General features: G+C 38.5%; 2 protein-coding genes across 11 annotated transcripts in view; one reads left to right on the forward strand and one right to left on the reverse strand.

Annotated features, from left to right (window-relative positions):
* LOC116427563 (trehalase) overlaps nt 1–6,119 on the forward strand; it is a 55,273-nt gene extending 49,154 nt beyond the window's left edge. For all 8 annotated transcript variants that reach the window (XM_031978060.2, XM_076368266.1, XM_031978081.2 and 5 more), the window contains one exon: nt 2,931–6,119. In XM_031978060.2, the coding sequence (XP_031833920.1) occupies nt 2,931–3,072 (142 nt within the window). In that variant the 3' untranslated portion in view covers nt 3,073–6,119. The remainder of the gene's footprint in view (nt 1–2,930) is intronic.
* A 3,429-nt stretch (nt 6,120–9,548) lies between these two features.
* Nucleotides 9,549–19,198, reverse strand: LOC116426648 (leucine-rich repeats and immunoglobulin-like domains protein 3). Of its 3 annotated transcripts, none has more exons than XM_031975906.2 (15): nt 18,590–19,198; nt 17,512–17,583; nt 17,278–17,421; nt 17,062–17,199; nt 16,829–16,969; nt 16,452–16,739; nt 16,236–16,379; nt 15,925–16,163; nt 15,708–15,854; nt 15,224–15,529; nt 14,845–15,126; nt 14,405–14,680; nt 14,031–14,333; nt 13,412–13,551; nt 9,549–13,356 (listed from the first exon to the last, which is right to left on the reverse strand). In XM_031975906.2, the coding sequence occupies exons 1-14, from the start codon at nt 18,844–18,846 to the stop codon at nt 13,427–13,429; spliced, it is 2,862 nt and encodes a 953-aa protein (XP_031831766.1). In that variant the 5' UTR covers nt 18,847–19,198; the 3' UTR covers nt 9,549–13,356; nt 13,412–13,426. The 3 variants fall into 3 exon arrangements, with proteins under 3 accessions (XP_031831766.1, XP_031831785.1, XP_031831775.1); XM_031975925.2 differs by lacking the exon at nt 18,590–19,198 and adding exons at nt 17,688–17,819; nt 18,075–18,538 and having other exon boundaries at nt 9,549–13,551; XM_031975915.2 differs by having other exon boundaries at nt 9,549–13,551; nt 14,085–14,333.
* Between the last annotated feature and the right edge of the window lie 8 nt (nt 19,199–19,206).

The following is a 19,206-nucleotide window of genomic DNA, read 5'->3' on the forward strand; positions in this document are numbered from 1 at the left end:
TCGATAAACCGAGTACTACAATATGAGTTTGGATAAATGAATTGTATTGTGATTGGAGTCGTATTTGCAAACGTATTACGTCAAAACACGTCGTCTTTTAATTGGCTCGTGTGAGCTTTACACGCGTGGGAGGAAAATGGTGTTCCACCGTACACGTTACACGTTTTTTCAAGAAAGACAGAAACACAGTTTCTTATGATTGTAAACGAGAAAATACACTTCCTTGTTGTTATGGGAAAATTCCAAAAAGGACGTGATAGCATTTTGAATTAATAAAGTGACACCATCACGAAAAGTTCGGTCGTCGTTCAATAACGTGAAAGGACGGTCATCTTCTCGTTAATCCAGAAACTTTGTGCAACGAATAAAACGTGTTATCTTTTTGACAGGTGCCGTAGGTCTAGAGGTCCCTTCAGGAATCGTATGTTTTCAGGACACGCGTCCGGAGAGAATTGATTTCGAAAGAGGACCTTAGCTAACGGCGCTGGATTAGATTCCAATATGCCGTAACTCGTTCAGTTTTTCGCTGGATCCAGAGCGCACTGGCGAAGCTCTGTGTGTCGCGTCGCTAGGTTTGCCACCTCGATATATTGTTACCTCAAGGTACACTACCGGCCGAAAGTTTTCATTCGTTCTGCCATACACAACACTACACACATGCACATGAACAAATCCTACGGAATGATCGATAGTCAACAGCCCGTGTGAGCAAGGTTTAGCGGTGCTCTTTGAAAGTTATAAAATATAGAGGATTCCGGTATAACAAGTATTTGTTATTTCTTAATTAATTCATTATTTGACTTGAATTAAGGTTCTGCAATAAAGCCAGATTCGAAACTGACACGTGTCTCTGCGATCATCGCCATTAGCACTAGCGCTTGAAGATCCGTTTAAAACGCCTGAACGTGCCGACGCTCGTACTCCATATACCGGGTGTACCCGAAGTAACTATCTTCGTGACATATTGAAACAAAATATATGTTTATGCAACATATGTTGAAATTCAAATTGCAAAAGTGTTTCCGTAAGAACTAAATCGAATAGAATGTTTTTTAACACTAGGACTACTGAACAGTCGAATTGGTTTCTTTAAATTTTTCCATAGAAATTCTCAGAGGTTGTTGAGGTTTCAATTGATACATAATTCAGACTGTGTATTACTAAATCAGTTCCTTCGTTCGTTTCTTAAAGGAGCAACTGCTACCTTTTTGATAATTGTGAAAGAAGAATTTGGGAATAGGATGTTTCGATCCGTTTGGTAGTGCTAATGTTGAGGATCTTCAAGATCGTCGAGCAAATCGGAACTTTTGGCAAGCAGTGTGCACGCAAGAACACGCGAATGGGCGTAACAGGAACACATCGTTCAACCATTTGACGCGTGATCCCGCGTTTTCAAGGATACACTCGTTCCTTGGCCGCTGTCATTGCGCGTGAGATCGTTGTAAGATCCCGGGAACGATTGCTTTTTCGAATGCGCGGACACGAGGGAACAGACGTTACGTCACTTTCCGGAGCACTCCGAGGAGAACTCGCGGAATTGATAGAAAATTTTGCTCGGTTCTACGACGAAACTCGCTTATCGTTTTTTACAACGATGATAACATCGCGTTACGATTTCTTTTTCCGTTCGTAGCCGGTTTATCTGAAACATCAGGCTCATTTCGCGAAATAACGTTGCATTACAACGTTAACTTCACTGTGCAACGCGTACTTCGTGTTGCAATAGCTCTCCAGTGATTCTTAATCGTTCGTTCTTCAGTTGCTATCTGGAAATGTGCGTGTAGCCGGTATATCCTGCTGTTATAATAAATGAAACTATGGTTTTATGACTGTAGAATAAGTGTGGTTTAGCAACTTTGTTCCTAAATTCAGCGATTTTGAGAACCACTGCATTTACTTATGGATAGTTCTCGTGGATCTGTACACGCTGAGATGAATAGGAACTTGTAAACCATTTCTCCTTGTCGCGCATGGTTCTCCAGATATTTGATTTTTAGAAAAGAATTAAGTTTTCAGAATTATAGATTAGACAATCGTTGACTGTTAAAGCTATAGAAACATTTCTCGCGAAAAGTGATTCTACAGACTCTCTGAAATAAAATTTGAAATATATACGTAAATAAGTTTAAAGACTTTTCGATTGCAAATGTATTTTCTAGTTGAAGTTGAGAGCTTGTAGAGAATTTTATCGTCAGTATAAATGACAAGGCGATTGTAAATGGAGGACGAGCGAACATGATGGCGCGACGTTACGGACAGCAAAAACTATGTCACGAGAAATGTAGATACCGGTGTTCTATTAAAAAGGCTCGAAATAATAGGCTAGTTCGACGTGTTAATAGTACATTGGCAATTGCTTAATGGGACGGTGCGGCTTGATTTACAGAGCAATCGGGCGATCGATGTTAAACTCGAGCACACAAAATGAGGTTTCCACGGTCAGGTTGATTTGTTTCCAGTGAAATATTGTTTAATGGATTCAGCGTCGATACTGCGTAAATACTCGAAACCGTTTTCAATCTTTCTAATGGCTGCAAACACGATGCGCTGTGTCTATCTCGAAATAAAATTTATATGCATGTTTCGCGCAGGAAATGCGTAATTTCTTGGAAGCGTTTAGCAACCTTGTAAAATTAAAACGCTCATAAAGCATAAAATAGGTTGCAAACAGTAGTTGCAATCATTTGATAGCAATCATCCTTTATTCTCCATAATTTGTCAGTAAAGAAAGTAAAGAGGTCATATTAAATATTGAAAATGATGGAAAGTAAATTAAGGAGCAAAGCTACTTTATTTCAAAATTCCATATATTGATGCATTATACAAAGTTTAACGCGAAATATCAAACTTCATTATTTTACTCTATTACGCCAAGTGATAATTGAGTTAACGAGGGTTCACCAATCTCTGACGACTACTCATGTTTACAGAATGGTGGTGTACAAGAGGCGGCATTACTACGTGCCGGGGCCGTCCACGATGCCGAACAAGAGGACTGTGATCGCGCCTAACAGCAACCTCTACCGGAAGAGGATCGCCTACACCGAGCTGAAAGACATGAACAACGATTGACGATGCTTGTTGCTTAGAGGATCGATTCGTTGACCGACTGAAGCAACAGATGAACAGGAATTCAAATAGCTGGAAGAATATAGTTAGGGCAATGAACACATCGCGGGGAGAAGGAAAGGGCGAGAGAGTTGTCCCGCGTGGCCAAAGGTGAAAAGTGTGCGAGGTGACGAATAGAATTGGCCAGCGCTCTTTTGACCACTCGCCTGGCCTCGAACTGAAGTTTCGGGGCGAGCGGTCCCTTCGATTCGCTGAACCTCGTCGCAGACACTCGAAGAGGATCGCCGAGTGAACCTACCTTACGTTTCCGAGGAGAGCGTCTTCTCTGTGGAAAAGATAAATGTTGGCCAGAAGAGCGCCACCGATAGCTGTTTATCCTTTTCTTAGAGAGGACCTTGAGATAGCTAATACGTTTCATACCCCACTAACGTAAAAACTGGCTGTAACAGTCGGGTCTAGGTGAAATGTAATCTGATTATGCATCAAAATGTTCATGCACAAACACAACGAAACATGTGTTAATGAATTGTAGTTAACAATAATAGAAAATTGACTGGTAAAATACTTGAACGGTTACATTTGAATGGTCCTTGTCAATGCGTGACAGGATTACATTTCACAAGACTTCATCATATCACTGTGCACTATCATCCGAGGTTTGCCTGAACTTTTGTAACGTTTTGTAATCCGTTCCTCTGTCGCCTCTGTCCTCTGACGTCACTTAGAACATAGCGATAGTGGCCAGACAGCTTTTTTAGCGAGGGAATCCCCTAACTCTCAGTGAGGAGAGCCATTCTTGTCCCGCTTCCTAGCAAAACACTTACCTGTACGTCCCCTTAGGCGATACTCTCCTCAGAATCGTATAGTAGACAGCGTTGTCGCAACGCGCTCGCGCGATTCTCCGACGCATCCAGTCGGCCGAGGAAACTAAAAGTTCCTACGCGTCACGTTATTCGGCCGAATGCGCCGCGGACGCATCCATTCCGTCCTTCGCGCGTCTTCGCTGATGTCAGTGCTATCTGACAGCGCTTTCACGCGAGCGACCGCTGTCACGTGCGCGTGACAATCGTCCAGCGCCCATCCGACGCGAACGCACATGTCGATAGGCGCTTCAGTAAACGTTAATTCATATTCCGCTCACGGCCGCTTCGTACGAACGATTGATTGGTCTTCCCCGACGGTGGAGTTTCTTTCGAGCGAGAAAAATTGGTTCGGAGTTCAACTTTTAAAAGGAAGTTTGAAGTTCAGCTCGCAAGAGACTGATTCTTCTTTGTCGAAGGTAAATGAATTAGTTAATGTTTTTTTCAAAATAGAAACTCTTCAAGAACGCTTGGAAAAAGTAATTATTAGGTCACACTATAAGTAATGTATCGTATCTCACTTTATAGGATATTTTTTTAATGTTATTTCGAAAATATCATTAAAAAATTAATCGAAGAGTGGGAACAGGTTATACACGACGGTAGTCGATACGTTGATAGTTCATAAAGAAATGTAAATATTAAATTTTTGCATTAAAAGTTAGCATAAAGAAACGACGTGTCTTATGGGATGACCTGAATAAATCGTTTCGAATAATGAATTAAATTTGAGAGTCTAATAGCCAATTGGTCTTCCGAATAAATCAAGAAAATGGTGTTTCATGAGCATGATGAAGGAAACTGCGAAAGGAATCCATCAACTCACGCGCACGTCATAGTTTCGCGAAATAGGAAGGATCGAATCGATGCTCCGCCGGAGGCAAGCTGATGCAAACATTCGCGGCGGCGAAACGAATAAACTCACCGGACAATAAGAGTGAAGGAAAGTCGGGATCGTCGGTAATTCGAGGCGCGAATCGAGGCCGTGATAGGAAACGAATGGAGAACGCCACGCGTTCCCATAGGCGAGCTTAGACAATTAATAATAGAGTCACGACGCTATAGAACAAATTAGCGATGGAAATGTTGTATTTTTGCTGATATTTTTGTAAGGGAATCCATTCAGCCTGCATGCTTAGATCATTGTCGATGACGGCAACCGGCATCGTGCGCCGCATCTGTGTACTGCGCAGCGCCGTTACGTTTTCGGACGATCTTAACACTAGAACTACCAGATTGGTCTAAATGACCCGTTCCTGAATTTTTCTTTTACAATTATCGAAAAAATAGCAAATACTTCTCCGAGAATTTACTAAAGAAATTGATTTAGTAACGTACAAACCGGATGCGCAATGGATACACTCTTAGGGTTTCTGTAGAAAACTTTCAAAAAGTCAGTTTGATTGCTCGATAGTTCTAGTGTTGACGCGTCACCTCGCTCTGTTCATGTTCCTCTTCGACATCCGCTTCCGGCCTTTTTTTGTACTCGATTATTCTCGAACGCCGAGGCTATCTCTAAATACTTGACGCTGTCTATTCGCGTCGATCGACCTCCCTTGGCGCAACAGTGATCGCGATCCTGTGCACGATGCGTTGCCGTCTCGGAGCGTTCTACAGGATCCCTAATAAATGATCGATACATTTTTCACTCGTTGTAACTGGACTATATCTTAAGTTGTGGAATTGTGACTAGTGCCATTCGAGCGATAGACTTTGAAAGTTACATCCACGCGAAACGTAAAGGTTTCCTCTATGAAGGACGCCATCTTGAGAAAGTATCTAATACGTTTCACTTTGTACACAGTTTTAGTATTCTTTGCAATTTCCTTGTACTTTATCACCGGAAGTGTATCAATCATTTGAGGGAGGTCTGTATTCAGCTCAATCCACTTCGGTACAGTTTGCAACACCGTTCCTCATGGAACACAGAGAAATAGAGAAAGACAGGGAGAGAGAGAGAGAGAGAGAGAGAGAGAGAGAGAGAGAGAGAGAGAGAGAGAAAGAGAGAGAAAGAGAGAGAGGAAGAAAAGAGAGAGAGAGAGAAAGAGAGAGAGAGAGAGAGAGAGAGAGAGAGAGAGAGAGAGAGAGAGAGAGAGAGAGAGAGAGAGAGAGAGAGAGAGAGAGAGAGAGAGAGAGAGAGAGAGAGAGAGAGAGAGAGAGAAGAGAGAGAGTGAGAAAGAGAAAGAGAGAGTGAGAGAGTGAGAGAGAGAAAGAGAGAGTGAGAGAGAGAAAGAGAGAGAGGAAGAAAAGAGAGAGAGTGAGAAAGAGAGAGAGGAAGAAAAGAGAGAGAGTGAGAAAGAGTGAGAGAGGGTCGGTTCGTACAAACGAACAGTTTTTCACGTTAGCCAACAAGAGGGTCGATCGGGTCGAGTTTCGAGAAGGAGACTCAGTGTGATTTGAGTCGTAGCTAGTATTAAATGATTCTACGACGAATGAAGAACGAGGTGAATCTTGGCACTTTACCTACCGTAAGCGAACTTATTATATTAGGGAATTTGATCATTTCCTTCTAAAGTAACGATCTCGAAAAGAAATTATTAAGTTGCGTTTCGCGAGATTATTCGTTGGCTCATGACTTGTAATAGCTATTTCTTCATTATGGAAACCTTAGCTGTTAATTATCGACGGTTAAAAGGCTATTAAATAGCCGCTGGCGGGCAAAGTGTTGAGAAGATGAACGCGTCCTCGCGAGGGCTGTAGTCACGAGCGCGTTTCGTCTTCGTTCGATGAACGTCGAGCTCGTCGATGGAAAATGATGCTACAGAAGACCCGTTAGAACGTTTATTATTTAGCGGGTAATGTGCAGAGATGAATGATATTATTTAAAGATGAAATGAAAAGAAGTGGCTCGGTCGGTGCTAATTAATTATTACACGTGATCGTTTTCAGATGATTTCGAACATTGGAAAGACCGTCGAACTAGTTTTATCGCGAACAGAAAAACAAGTGTGATAGAAAGTTTTTTTAGCGTGTATGTTACTGTTGGTGGACAAGATACAGCGCAGTTGCGACAGACTTTCTTTCTTCCTCTATGAAAGTTCGAAATATCTTGGGGACTCCCCGATGGACCTAAAAAATGTCAACGCACTCGGACTTTCTCTCGAATAGATCAATCCATCTAGTTTTTTTTAAATTTCACGAACACAACACTAAACCTCCTTGGTGCTTAAGAATAATATCTAACATTAGTGATGTCGTTTTTGTTGCGTATATGACAAAAATATTTATACCCAGCCACGAACTAAAAAAATAGGGAAGCAGTAAACTTTCTGAAGCAAAGGTAAATGTAGATTCAGTACCTGTTAATTTCACTATAAGGTATTCAGTATCCTTTATTCGTTAATTATGGAGGATGAGTCAACTCGTCGGTTGCCTATCAATTACGTCTTCCAATAAACTTTGATTATCGTGTTTCGTTATTTGGAAGCAACAATCATAATCTACTACTCACCTGACAAATTAAATTGAAATGTAATTGCGTGAGGCCAACAAAGGACTCTCAGCATCAACGTTGTCGACCATTAAGAGAATCAATTATGCGAATTCTGTATCTTATCCACCAAGCATATTGGCATAGTTTGTAGTTCGCTGCGAGCAACTAGCTGCCGGGTGCGACCCGTTTGAGAGTGCATGTTTTATACAGCAAAACGAATCACATTTTAAAAGTGTTCGCGTACACTGAACGGAATTGCGTCTCTCACGCAGGATATCGGTACTACCTCGGAGCAGGACGCGATCACTGAACGAGCAGGATACTTTAGGGACTCGTTAATACGTTCGCTGCCATTTGGAAAATTTCAGAGGCATGCTATATCTCACTTTACTCTTAGAAAACAACTTGTAGTAAACATAGATTTACTATAAACGTAGACTTGTATAGTTAATTTGTATAGTTAATTGTTAAGGATGATTCACTTTTAAAGAGAATAGTTGGACAAGGCAAGATGTTAATTAATTAAGGTTGGTACTTTTTTGACGCATCATTGATATCGTATATAAAGTCGACGATGATTCGACGGTGGCAGCGAACGTGTTAACATTAGAACGTAATTTTTTCTTTTTTAGAAATAATTGCATATTTTTTGTCAGGGAACGGGAGGGAGGTGGACGCGTGTGCGTGAGAGATAGCGAAATGTTTGCGTGTGGTATACGTATGCGTAAGTATGTACAGCGCGGAGTGGTGTGAATACATACGCTTGGCCGCAAGTGAAAGACCAATTAAAAATGAAAAAAAAAGGATTATTTTCTGTTTCCGCGGATCGATTCAGTCGTTCGAAGCTGGGAAATTAGGTGCTTGGACTCGTTCGGAGGGAACACTGTTTTTCGCGTCGTGCATTTACCGTCTAGCGAGACACTTGTTTCTACGCAACGACCACAGGGAAACGATGCTCGTGTATTACTTAAAATCCCCCCCCCCCCTTCCTCTGCTTATTTATTTGTATCGTTCGTTATTAGGAATATCGCTGCGCGTGTATCGGCGTTGCGTTACGATCGAAAGGCAAGGAAAGAAGAGATGGTCCTTCGTGCGAACGAAACCGTGCTGCCCACGAGGATTCCCCTGATTAGCCACTCTCTCGCAAAGGACAATGATAGTAGCAAAATACAGAATATATGAATTGTGAAGTCGAAATCGCAGATGGCAATATGTGATTAACACTAGAACTATTACATAGTCAGAACGACGTATTCTTGATTTCTTCTTTTGCAATTATTGAAAAAACGCAAGGTTTTCTTAGGTACTACTACATAAATTAATTTCTACGAATAAAATGTATCCATAATTTATAAATAAATTGTAGATCAAATTATAAGTCAATGAAAGTCTCAACGAATACTCTTATAGTTTCCATAAAAAGATAAAGTGAAGTTGATTCGACAGCGTGGTAGTTCTAGTGTTAACGTTTTGGTTTCCTTAAAAGCTTAGACAATGTAAAAAGGAAATCCGAGTTAGTTGCAAGTCAAGATTGGACAGCACGGTCGCGACGAGAGACACGTACACACAACACACACACACACGCACACACACAAACACACACACTGTCGATGTACGATACTTTGATTATTGTGATACTTGGAAATAAGTAGGTACGTACGTGCCGTTGTATATTACGTTACTTTATTTTTCTTCTCCCGCACTCCCAGTCCCATTGTTTCTCGTGGACACACGACAGAGCGCTTTTTTTCGTCTACACGCGACCCATCGATGCAAATCCTCGTAAATGCAAGCCGATTGATTAATTTTTAGTTAGTTATATTCGTAGTCCGATGAGTGTACGTAGATAGAGAACATGATTATAAATACATAACTGTATATATATATATATGTACGTATATATACGCGCACACATACGCATACACCGAAATATACCGGAATACACGTTGAGGAACCTATGTATGATACGCAGGCGTGTCATTCGAAGAATTTTTAGAAAGTCTACCAGCGTACGTCTTTTTTCTATGTAATTATTGTATCTGTAACTGTATATTTTAACGAACAATGCTCTCGTTTGGTAAATAAATGATGAAAGAAACAAATAATGGGAGAACGACGGGGGGGGGGGGGGGGGGGGACAATGCGGTTTGCCTCGTGGCCGACGACTGAAAGGAACACCATGGTTGTCCGGTTGAATGATTATTTATATTTGTTTACAATATCATGTAACAACAAGGAAAAATACTGAATTAAACGGGGATACCTTATTTGGTGTATCACACGGGCACGAGCTGATCAACGTTTTCGCGATAGATCCTCTATTTATTGGCAATATGATTTAATACTTGTCATTGGTAAGTCGTTACGCGATCTTCCACACGCATTCGAAAGTTTTTCGTCACTCGACGAACGCATTTATGTTTCGCTAGTCCTTCGTTTCGTTAATCTCGTGATTCTCGTCTCGCGATATCGCTATATTGTTTCCTGGTACGGGACAACGCGCCGATACCCTTCAAGGATGGATATATGTATTTGTACGCGAGGTCTAATCACAAGAATTGCGATTACGGATTAAGTGACCAGACGCATCACTGAATAATCGCCGAGAAAAAATGTCGTTGAACCTATTAAAGTTCAAGGCATAATGATTTCTCAACGAATTTCCGACTTGTTTTAAACAACATTCGACGCGCTTACAGTCGCATTTTTGTATTCCTCTTTTACTTCGCGACTCTTAATGGAAAAATCATCGCGGTGCAAAGTATACAATGGTAAAGTATTACATGAAATTATTGATACGTTTTGTCATACTTTATACATTTATCTTTCCGAGGTTTAATTATGATACTTAATTTATGTTACGCCTAAATAATTGAAATATTACGGTTCATTTGAATCGGACAACCTGATTAATTCCGGTGTCAACGTGTTAATCGAGTATGGGAAGAAAGTTGAAAACTGCGATCGAAAACGGCAACATTTGTTACATTTCGCATCGCCTTTATGGAATTCTCAAAATACAAGGCCTAGAAAAATATATATATATTATATATATTGGTTATTCAATTTACGATCAGAGCGGATACAGTTCTTAATACCCTTAATCTCTTTAAGGCTTGATTTCTATTTAAATTCTAAACCAGTGGAAATATCAAAATTTCTGTTACGTTTCATCGTAAGATCATTATTTTAAGATAAAAATCGCTGGCAGTTAATAGTTCTGCTTGATAAAGGAGAACCAATGAAACTTGTCACGTGATCAGATACGCCCTCGTCCCGGTGTCCTTTGCTCTAATATTAAATTGAACAAACAACATACGTAAAGTGTACTCTTTTTCCTTATTAACGTCGCTTAATATTTCTCGATGAAGACGTGACAATGTTCAATGAATCCGAGTCTCTAGTTACGCTATTTATCGAGCGTGAAACGTTCTCAGGCTCGAAGATTTGTGCTTCCCCGTTCAATGCTTTCCGCGGCACATGTTCTCGTCTCTATACACGGGACAAAAGAAAAATATCACAAATTAATTCGAAAGTCACAGAAATAATATCCGTTACAGAAAGAAAGTCTTACAATACCGCGATCGGCAATCTAACGCTCACTCGCTTAATCATTAAGTGTAACTTCGTTACACACACTACTCGTACATACACTGACAAAACACCGTATCTGCCGTAATTATAAGTTCGCGGGGAAATTACGGACACACTATGGTGACACGAGAATTCCATTTCCATCAAAATGCATTTTTAAATTGTCCTTATTCTCTACATTTCTACGTTTGTCTGCTGCCTCATGGTCGGATAACGTTAGGACATGAAACTTCACACATTTACAAAGGCGTGTCTCGATGTAAGTGATGTGCACCGTTTCAAGTTAGATGGTATGTATGTTATCCCGAACGATAAAAAAAACACTAAATCACAGTATATAATAACATTTTGAAACATTAGAGAAATTCCGAATTAGCGGTTCAGCTGTTTTCTGAATTACAGAATGGTTGGTGATTCTTCATTGCTCGATAGAACGCTGGAATTTCAATTTTTCGAAGCGTTACTGTACACTGTTCGTTCTCAAACGATAAAGCGTCTTGCGAAGAACGGTCACGAAGCAACCGAAGTATCGATACGCTATTTTTCTCATGAAAAAACGGGAGTAACATACTTAAAGAAACTTTGAGGACAAGCTACACATATATTTGTTTAAAAACAGAGCTTCTCTTTATCTATCGGGAAACTTTTAATTAATCTTTTGCAGCATTATTAGAGATTTTTATTAACGTAATGGACCGAGCTCAGCAATTGACTCTTGTGGAGAAATTGAAGAGAAACTCTGTTGATCCTCTCAATGGAACGCTTAAACTGAAACTGAAAGATGTAGATGCATTTGAAATACCGAAGTCAAAAGAACATTGTTTCCATCCTAATAATGATGAAATTCGAGCAGTTATCTCATCTGTAAGAGTTTATGTGGTGACTCGTCCTTTCACTTTTAAAAATCCTTATGACTCGCCATGTACCCCTTCTTACTACACCTTTGTATCATTTTATATATGACTCTTATATCCTTACAGATTACCGTATCGATAACTAATAGTCTGCGGGTCTCTCGCACGCTGCGATAGATTCGAAGATGAGGCTTTGTCTCACAATGATAATTATGATCATTAATGCCGTCTATTAAAATATTGTCAAGTATGAGTTATTTGAATTTTGGATAGGTAAAATAGTACCATTTACTATTAGCTATTTCGTCTCAAAACCACCAGCCCATGATTACGTTTCTGAGGTTTTTGTATTAGATTTTCAATCATTAACTACTTAGAAAAGTGTAGCAAAAGTAATACTAAAGGTAAAGTCGTCGATGAAAGCTGATAATAATTAGACATTTACTCGAATTTAGAGATCGGCAGCTACCGGTAAAAATAAGCAATCATCTACCACGAATGAAAACTACTCCGGCCCACTTGTCTGAAATGGCATTAATGATCCGGCTACACGTAAAAAATAATGGGGAAGACAAATCGCGACGCGTGTACTATGAGCACTTTGGTGCAAATGAATGTACATACAGGTCCGTATATACACATATGCGTATATATTTACGTGTTCGATAAAAATGTATAATAATATTTAGTGTGCGTAGAGGCGTGTGTGTATGTATTTCTCTTTTTTTGTTACTTCGTTTTCCTTCCTATTTTTCTCTTTTTCTGTAAACAAATACACATCGTTGGGCATTATAAATATAACCGTCTAATAGCTTCACATAAACCTAAAATAAATATCTATCACAAAAGACTGGTCTATAACAATAAGTGGCTCATGCAGCGTAAGACTTAATTCTGTTTGTCATTTCGTATTCGGTTGCTTTTGTTCTTTGAATCAACGAATTACGACGAATCCTTATTCTAAGTATTTACAACTTATCCGCAATATATTGCTCTACCAAGCACAACTGATAGTAAAATGTCAAACTCAGAACAAGACAGTATCAAAATGTTAACGGGATATATTTTAAGAATCATTTGTTTGATTATAGCTGATGGATTAACCCGCTATACAACTGATGGCCACGATCCTGAGATAACATCCAGGCCTATATTTTGTGAAAAATATGTACAAACGGAGGAAGCCAATCCTCCGTTTCTTGTTTAAGTGTATATATACTAATTCTATTAGCTGTGCTTGATAAGCAAACAGTACTTTCATATTTACGCTTGCGCACTCTCGACATTCGTTTCGATAATAAATACGACAATGACACGTGCCTTTCTCTCTTATCACTTGTACTTACCGATATTCGTGCGGTATGCGATACAATTAATGAATGGTAAGTATGGTAATAAATACTATATTACGCAATGATCGGGAAATTATTTGATCGTAGACGATGTATCTCCATCCAAACTTGCGGGACGAATGTCTACCATGTCTACCCTTTGATATCCTGACCGGTCGCCACAATCGTTCGAAAAATTATTCTTTGTCCGAACGCTATAAAATAAGTCACGTCACTCGTGCAAGAAACTCGAGAGATGGTTTCGCGTACCCGAGATCGCTGCATTTACACCGCGCAGTCATCGTTCTCGGGATCATGCCGTTCATGGTTTGTGTATCGTAACAACGGAGCGCCACTATTCACTGCTCCCGCTTCTTCTTCATTATGCGTGGCACACGTCACGACTTCCTCTAAAAGGTAAATTCCATATATAATATTTACAACGTACATTGTACAAAGAAACAGACAAAATGAACAATGTCAATAAAATATTTGTTAATGCCAATGCGTTTTAATCCCATGTTCCGATACTTCAGGGTCATTCAAATACAAGAATAAGTAGAACATGAAAGTAGAATCAAATGTGAATAATGAACAGTGCTGATTTGCCTTCAGAGGATTTAAAGTAGGATCTCAGTCCGCATGCAGTTTTGAAATGGTCAAGTGACATAAAGGTATTTAACGTAATAAAAGTTAGATACAACGCTAGTTATACTTAAGGATAAACATTATTTCTGGAGAGTTTTGGGAAGGGATTGGAAGATGTGAATGGTTATTAGTAAAAGAACTATGTTCAACCATATAGCACTTATCCCATAATCTTTAAGAAGCGTAGTTCTTTCATAAAGATCTTAAACTGGAATAAAATTTCCAACATATTCATACATACCAGGCAAACACAATTGTAACTGATCGCTACTAGGATTGGTACTGTCTCCCATACCGCTGTCTTTGCTGTGCTGCGAGCTCGTTTCCAAGTATAAATGTGTCTGTGTGTCCGGTACTGCAGTAGTCACCACAGCTGTTGGCGGTTGCACATTTCCACCTTGTGCGACAGCATTTAGACGTCGCCTGGTTTGGTAAATTATAACTACCCATACAATAGACGTACCAACGGCGCAACACACCACCGTGATTATTATTAAACCCAGTATATCATCTTCATTTACTGCGGCGGGACTAGAAGTAGGAGCTAAAATGTCAAATGGTATATTAGTGGCTGTAAATTTCACTGCAATTTTGGTCCGAATTATCACAACTTACCGGGTTTCACTGTCAGATGGGAGGCACCGACAACGCTACCTAACGAATTGCTCATTTCACACTCGTAGTTCCCAGCATCACTAGTTATAGTATTGACGATAATCAGTAACTGATCTTCCGCGGTAAAGAAGTGACGCTCGGTAGCCTGCAACGGATTCCCGTTTTTACGCCAGGACAGCTTTGGCCTGGGCATGCCGCTCGCCATGCATTCCAATACGATTGAACCACCGACCATTATTTCCTTGTTTTCCATCGGTTTAACGAATGACGGAGTTTCTATGAAAGAACAGAAAAGTTAATTTTTTCAATTAAGTACTCCGCAATTTCACTATATCTGTCTGTTTACGTTTAAATTGATTTCTTATATTATTAATCAATGCAATTCCTTTTCATATATTTTCCTTTACTTTCTAATGAGACAAGAACTCAATGATGATTACCTAATATAGTGAGTGTAGCATTTGCGACAATAACACCAGCCAGATTTTGTGCGGTGCAAGAATAAACACCGCTATCAGCCGTTTTCACATCAACGATGAATAATACATCATCGTTTGCCATCATGTGCATTCTTCTCTCTCTTGCCGCTGGAAAGTCATTTCCTCCATCTTTTTGCCAAGCTATCTGCGGTGACGGCTGTCCTTCCGCAGAACACACAAGCCGAGCAGTGCTTCCAGCGGTTACGCGGATGTCATGTGGAATTTTTGAAAACGACGGATAAACTGTTGAAGTCAGACACACATACATTTTAGTCTCAATGAAAATTTGATCAACCACAAGAATTGTTATACGTATAATACGCATTCACGGAAAACTCACTTAAAATGCTTAGTTTCGCTTTCGCGGAGTAAGTTGTCCCATACGTGTTTGTAACTATGCACTGATATTTCCCAGCGTCTGCGTGTGTAACGTTTGTTAAGTGTAAAGTGGAAGATGCCTCTGTTACACCACTGCTTACGTTTATTTTTATATTGCCACTTTCCAGTTTGAAATTGTCACGTTTCCAAGTGAAATGCAAAGGCGCATTGGCAGTACTTGTAGCTCGACAAGTCAACGTCACATTATCTCCCTTAATGCCTATATGACTCTTGGGCTCTTCGATTATTCTTGGTTTAGGATACTCGTCTGTTCAAGTAGAAGATATCATATTATGATAATTTAGTCATCAAAGCGATTTAACAAATTACTATTATCAAATTATTTAAAAGAGACTCTTTTGCGTTGATGTATATATTATGTTTAAGAAAGCCTCATTAATTTTCTCTATGATAAGAAGAAAATAACGTACAATAGATATACTAACCGCATGTAAAATTTTTATGATGGAGTTGCATTAACGACATACCCTGCAACCAATCAGGATATCCACAGTACACTTCTGCGTCACTATATCTGTGATCTCGTAACCACATACTTAACCACTGTAAACCGCAATCGCAAACTAAGGCTCCTATGTACAATGATAAAAAGTAAGTGCCAAATATCTGTATTCAATCACACAATTTAGTTTCGATACGTACTTGAATTCATTCTGAGTTTTTTTAAACTGGTCATATTAATAAAAGCATTTTCTTGAATGTTTGTAACATCATTTCCTGTTAAATCTAATTCAGTTACGCCACTTAATCCGGTAAACGCTTTCTTATTTATTGACTTTATTCCATTATGTGCTAGTCCCAGTTTCCACAACTGTCCCAAGGGACCAAAAGCACTGTTAGTATCTTCCACCACATAGGATATATTATTAAAATTGAGTTCCCTTCAATAGAAATGACTATTATTAGAAACTGACCAATTTTTATGCAATTAAATTATTTCTGCGGGCCCTTACAGAATTTGTAAGTTGGGCGTGGAACTGAATGCACCATCTGAAATTACTGTAATTTGATTATGGTCCATTTTAAGTTTCTCCAATTTTTCCAGAGACTCGAACGTGCCTTGTTCGATCGAAGATATTTCATTGTATGACAGATCTCTGCAAATAGATTTTAAATTGTATTTACGCTATTCTTATCACAGTACTATGAAAAATAGAAATGTAACTGACAATTCTACGATTTCCTTGCTTAAATCCCAAGCTTGCGTTTCGATCGTTCTTATTCGGTTGTGTGAGAGTGTTAATGTTTGTAAATGTTCTAATCCAAACATGCTACCTTTTCTAACGGTAGTTAGAAAATTGAAATCAAGTTGCAGCATCGTTAAATTTTTTAATGGCCAGAATGCGCCATCTTCTAGCGTGTCTATTTTGTTTCTCTTTAAGCGTAATTCTTTCAGACTATTTAAACCTTTAAAGCTAAGCCCTTGAATTGTTTGTAGCTCGTTTCGATTTAATTCACTGTAAAATTAGAAAATTTGTCATTTGTATGTTTATCAACTTGAATAGAATATCTTTTTGCAGTTAAGACAATAAAGATAATATCTTACAGTATTCTCAGTGTTTTCAGATTTGTAAATAGATCTTTCAATTGTGTCAAATGATTTTTATTCAAACGTAATTCTTCTAAAGAAGTCAAATTATCTAAACTTCCATTTTCAATCATCCTCAGTTGATTCATATTTAAATTTCTGTAAAGTAGATTCATAATTTTATGATTAACTTGAAAAATATACTAACATTACAAAATAATAACTTTTTTTTTAAATTAAAAAATACATACAAATGTGTAAGGCAATTTGGAGCACGGAAGGAACCATATTTACTGACACTTATTTTATTTCCACTGAGATCCAAGCTCTGTAACTGCTGTAAACTCAGTAACGCAGTTCCATTTATATCACTAATTAAGTTATGAGCTCTGAAAACAAATTATCACTTTTGAAATAAGAAGCTAATTGTACTGTTATGGAAAAAGTGTGAACAGTAGTTTTCTTACAAGGCAAGATGTGTTAAAGTTTTAACGAAAAATAAATCTGGCACTTGTGTTAGTCGATTCCTATTTATTTTAAGTCCTTGTAATTGTGTATTTTCCGATAATGTAATTGTAAAATTATCTCCAAACTTATTTGTGCTGAGGTCCCTATAAAAAGAGTTAAAAAACAATTTCAACAGTTTTGAAATGAATTACAATTTAACTTATATTTAACTATAAGTGTTAGTAAATACTTACAATTCTTTGAGCTTAGTTAAATGTATCAGTGCATCCAATTCTAAACTAGTAATATTGTTCTCCTTCAATTCCCTGAAAATATAAGAAATATATATCAATATAAATATTGTTTATTTTTATTATTATTCTTTTTCTGGTCTATAATAAATGTTTTTAAACTTAAACTTTCTTCTTACATGAAAAATGTAGTATGTGATATTTTGTACAGTTTACTAAACAGAATTACCAGCACCTAGTAGTTACATGTTGCCTTAAACCTCTAAAGGCATGGTTCTCTTCATCTAGATCTTGCTCTCCTTGACTCTAAGCTGTATAAAGCAACAATACTATGTCCCTATACATATTCCCTTATACGGTCAAGAATTCCTTTTAATGTACATTTAAGTACACGATTACCATTTTCCTTTAACCATGTAAGGAACAAAAGTACAACTTTCTATATACCTCTATAGTTAAATTTCTTTGAGTTCATTAATAATTAATAAATTAAAGAAAGTGCAACACATGAATATGAGAAGATTATATAGGTATAAATACTGTTTATCAAATAAAAAATATTATACCATAAATATTGTCCATCGTATAAAAAATACTCCAATCAAAATTAAATAAAAAGCTCATTCTCTTAATATTTAACAATATAATAAGAAATTTTCAATACACTCTCAAATCTAAATGAATAACCGAAAAAAACTAATAAACCAACAGTTACAAAGAATATCACTCTTTTTCTGCTAAGTAAAACGTATAATGTTATCATATGAATATTGACACAGTGTTTCAGTTACATATTCCTATATACTATCTTATCTACATTAGATCGTGTTACAGTGAATATGCGTAGCGTTAAAATTTAAATCTCAACGATCCGTTGTGTGTAACGGATTGATGTAATGCGATCAAAAGGAAAGAAGTAGAAAAAAACAAACAGTCGAAAAACTTTTACAAAATTCTAACGAGCATTCCTACACAGAGGACAAATTTTAGAAAATGATTCGACTAGAATGATCCATTACAGACGGAGTGGCACCCTCCGGAATTATATTCTTGATGAAATAACGAGCAGCTATTTACTCACAAGATTTCTGTCCATGGTGGTAGACCGCTGGGTGCTCCGATCAATTGTAAGCTGCTGCAGTCGACCACATTCCCGAGGCATGCACACTCTACAGGACACTGATTATCCTTGCCACCATATAATTCGGCACTCGTAGGGTTCGACGGGATCACACATAATATCGATAACAAAACGGTGGTCCAGTCACACTTCCACACGAGACGACGTACAATAAAAGCTTGTTCCGAGCGCGACATCGTACGCGCTCCTTGTATCATTTCGTTTTTAATACTTATTTCGCGATTGCTCGTCGCGTATCGGCGACGATTTTCCCCATAGCGATTCCGTAGGACGAGCACGCATTCTCCCGCGAAACCATCACCGTAATAACGAAAATGCCTACGCTTCTTATCGGTTCAAAACAAGCTCGTCGACTCTCAAAAACGCTCCGGCCCACACACCATGATGACGCCTACGGACCGATTCGAGACTCCCCGACCGATGATTGCGAGAGACCATTCTTTTTCTCCCTATTCGTACACATTCCAACCTCTTTATTACTAGAAAGTAACACCAGCTAGTGACATTTCTTACGCCGTAATCAGTAGCGTTTGAATTAATGAATTGAATATAAGAAA

The sequence above is a fragment of the Nomia melanderi genome, chromosome 6 (genome assembly GCF_051020985.1).
Source record: "Nomia melanderi isolate GNS246 chromosome 6, iyNomMela1, whole genome shotgun sequence".
Taxonomy (NCBI): Eukaryota; Metazoa; Arthropoda; class Insecta; order Hymenoptera; family Halictidae; genus Nomia; species Nomia melanderi.

Bases quoted from the DNA above. Each gene is read 5' to 3' on its own strand.
- LOC116426648 (XM_031975906.2), bottom strand. From the start codon at position 18,846: ATGATACAAGGAGCGCGTACGATGTCGCGCTCGGAACAAGCTTTTATT. The intron at 16,164-16,235 runs GTAAGGGCCCGC...TTTCTATTGAAG, and splicing joins ACGCCCAACTTACAAATTCT to GGAACTCAATTTTAATAATA. The intron at 15,530-15,707 runs GTTAGTATATCT...CTACTTGAACAG, and splicing joins TCATAAAAATTTTACATGCG to ACGAGTATCCTAAACCAAGA.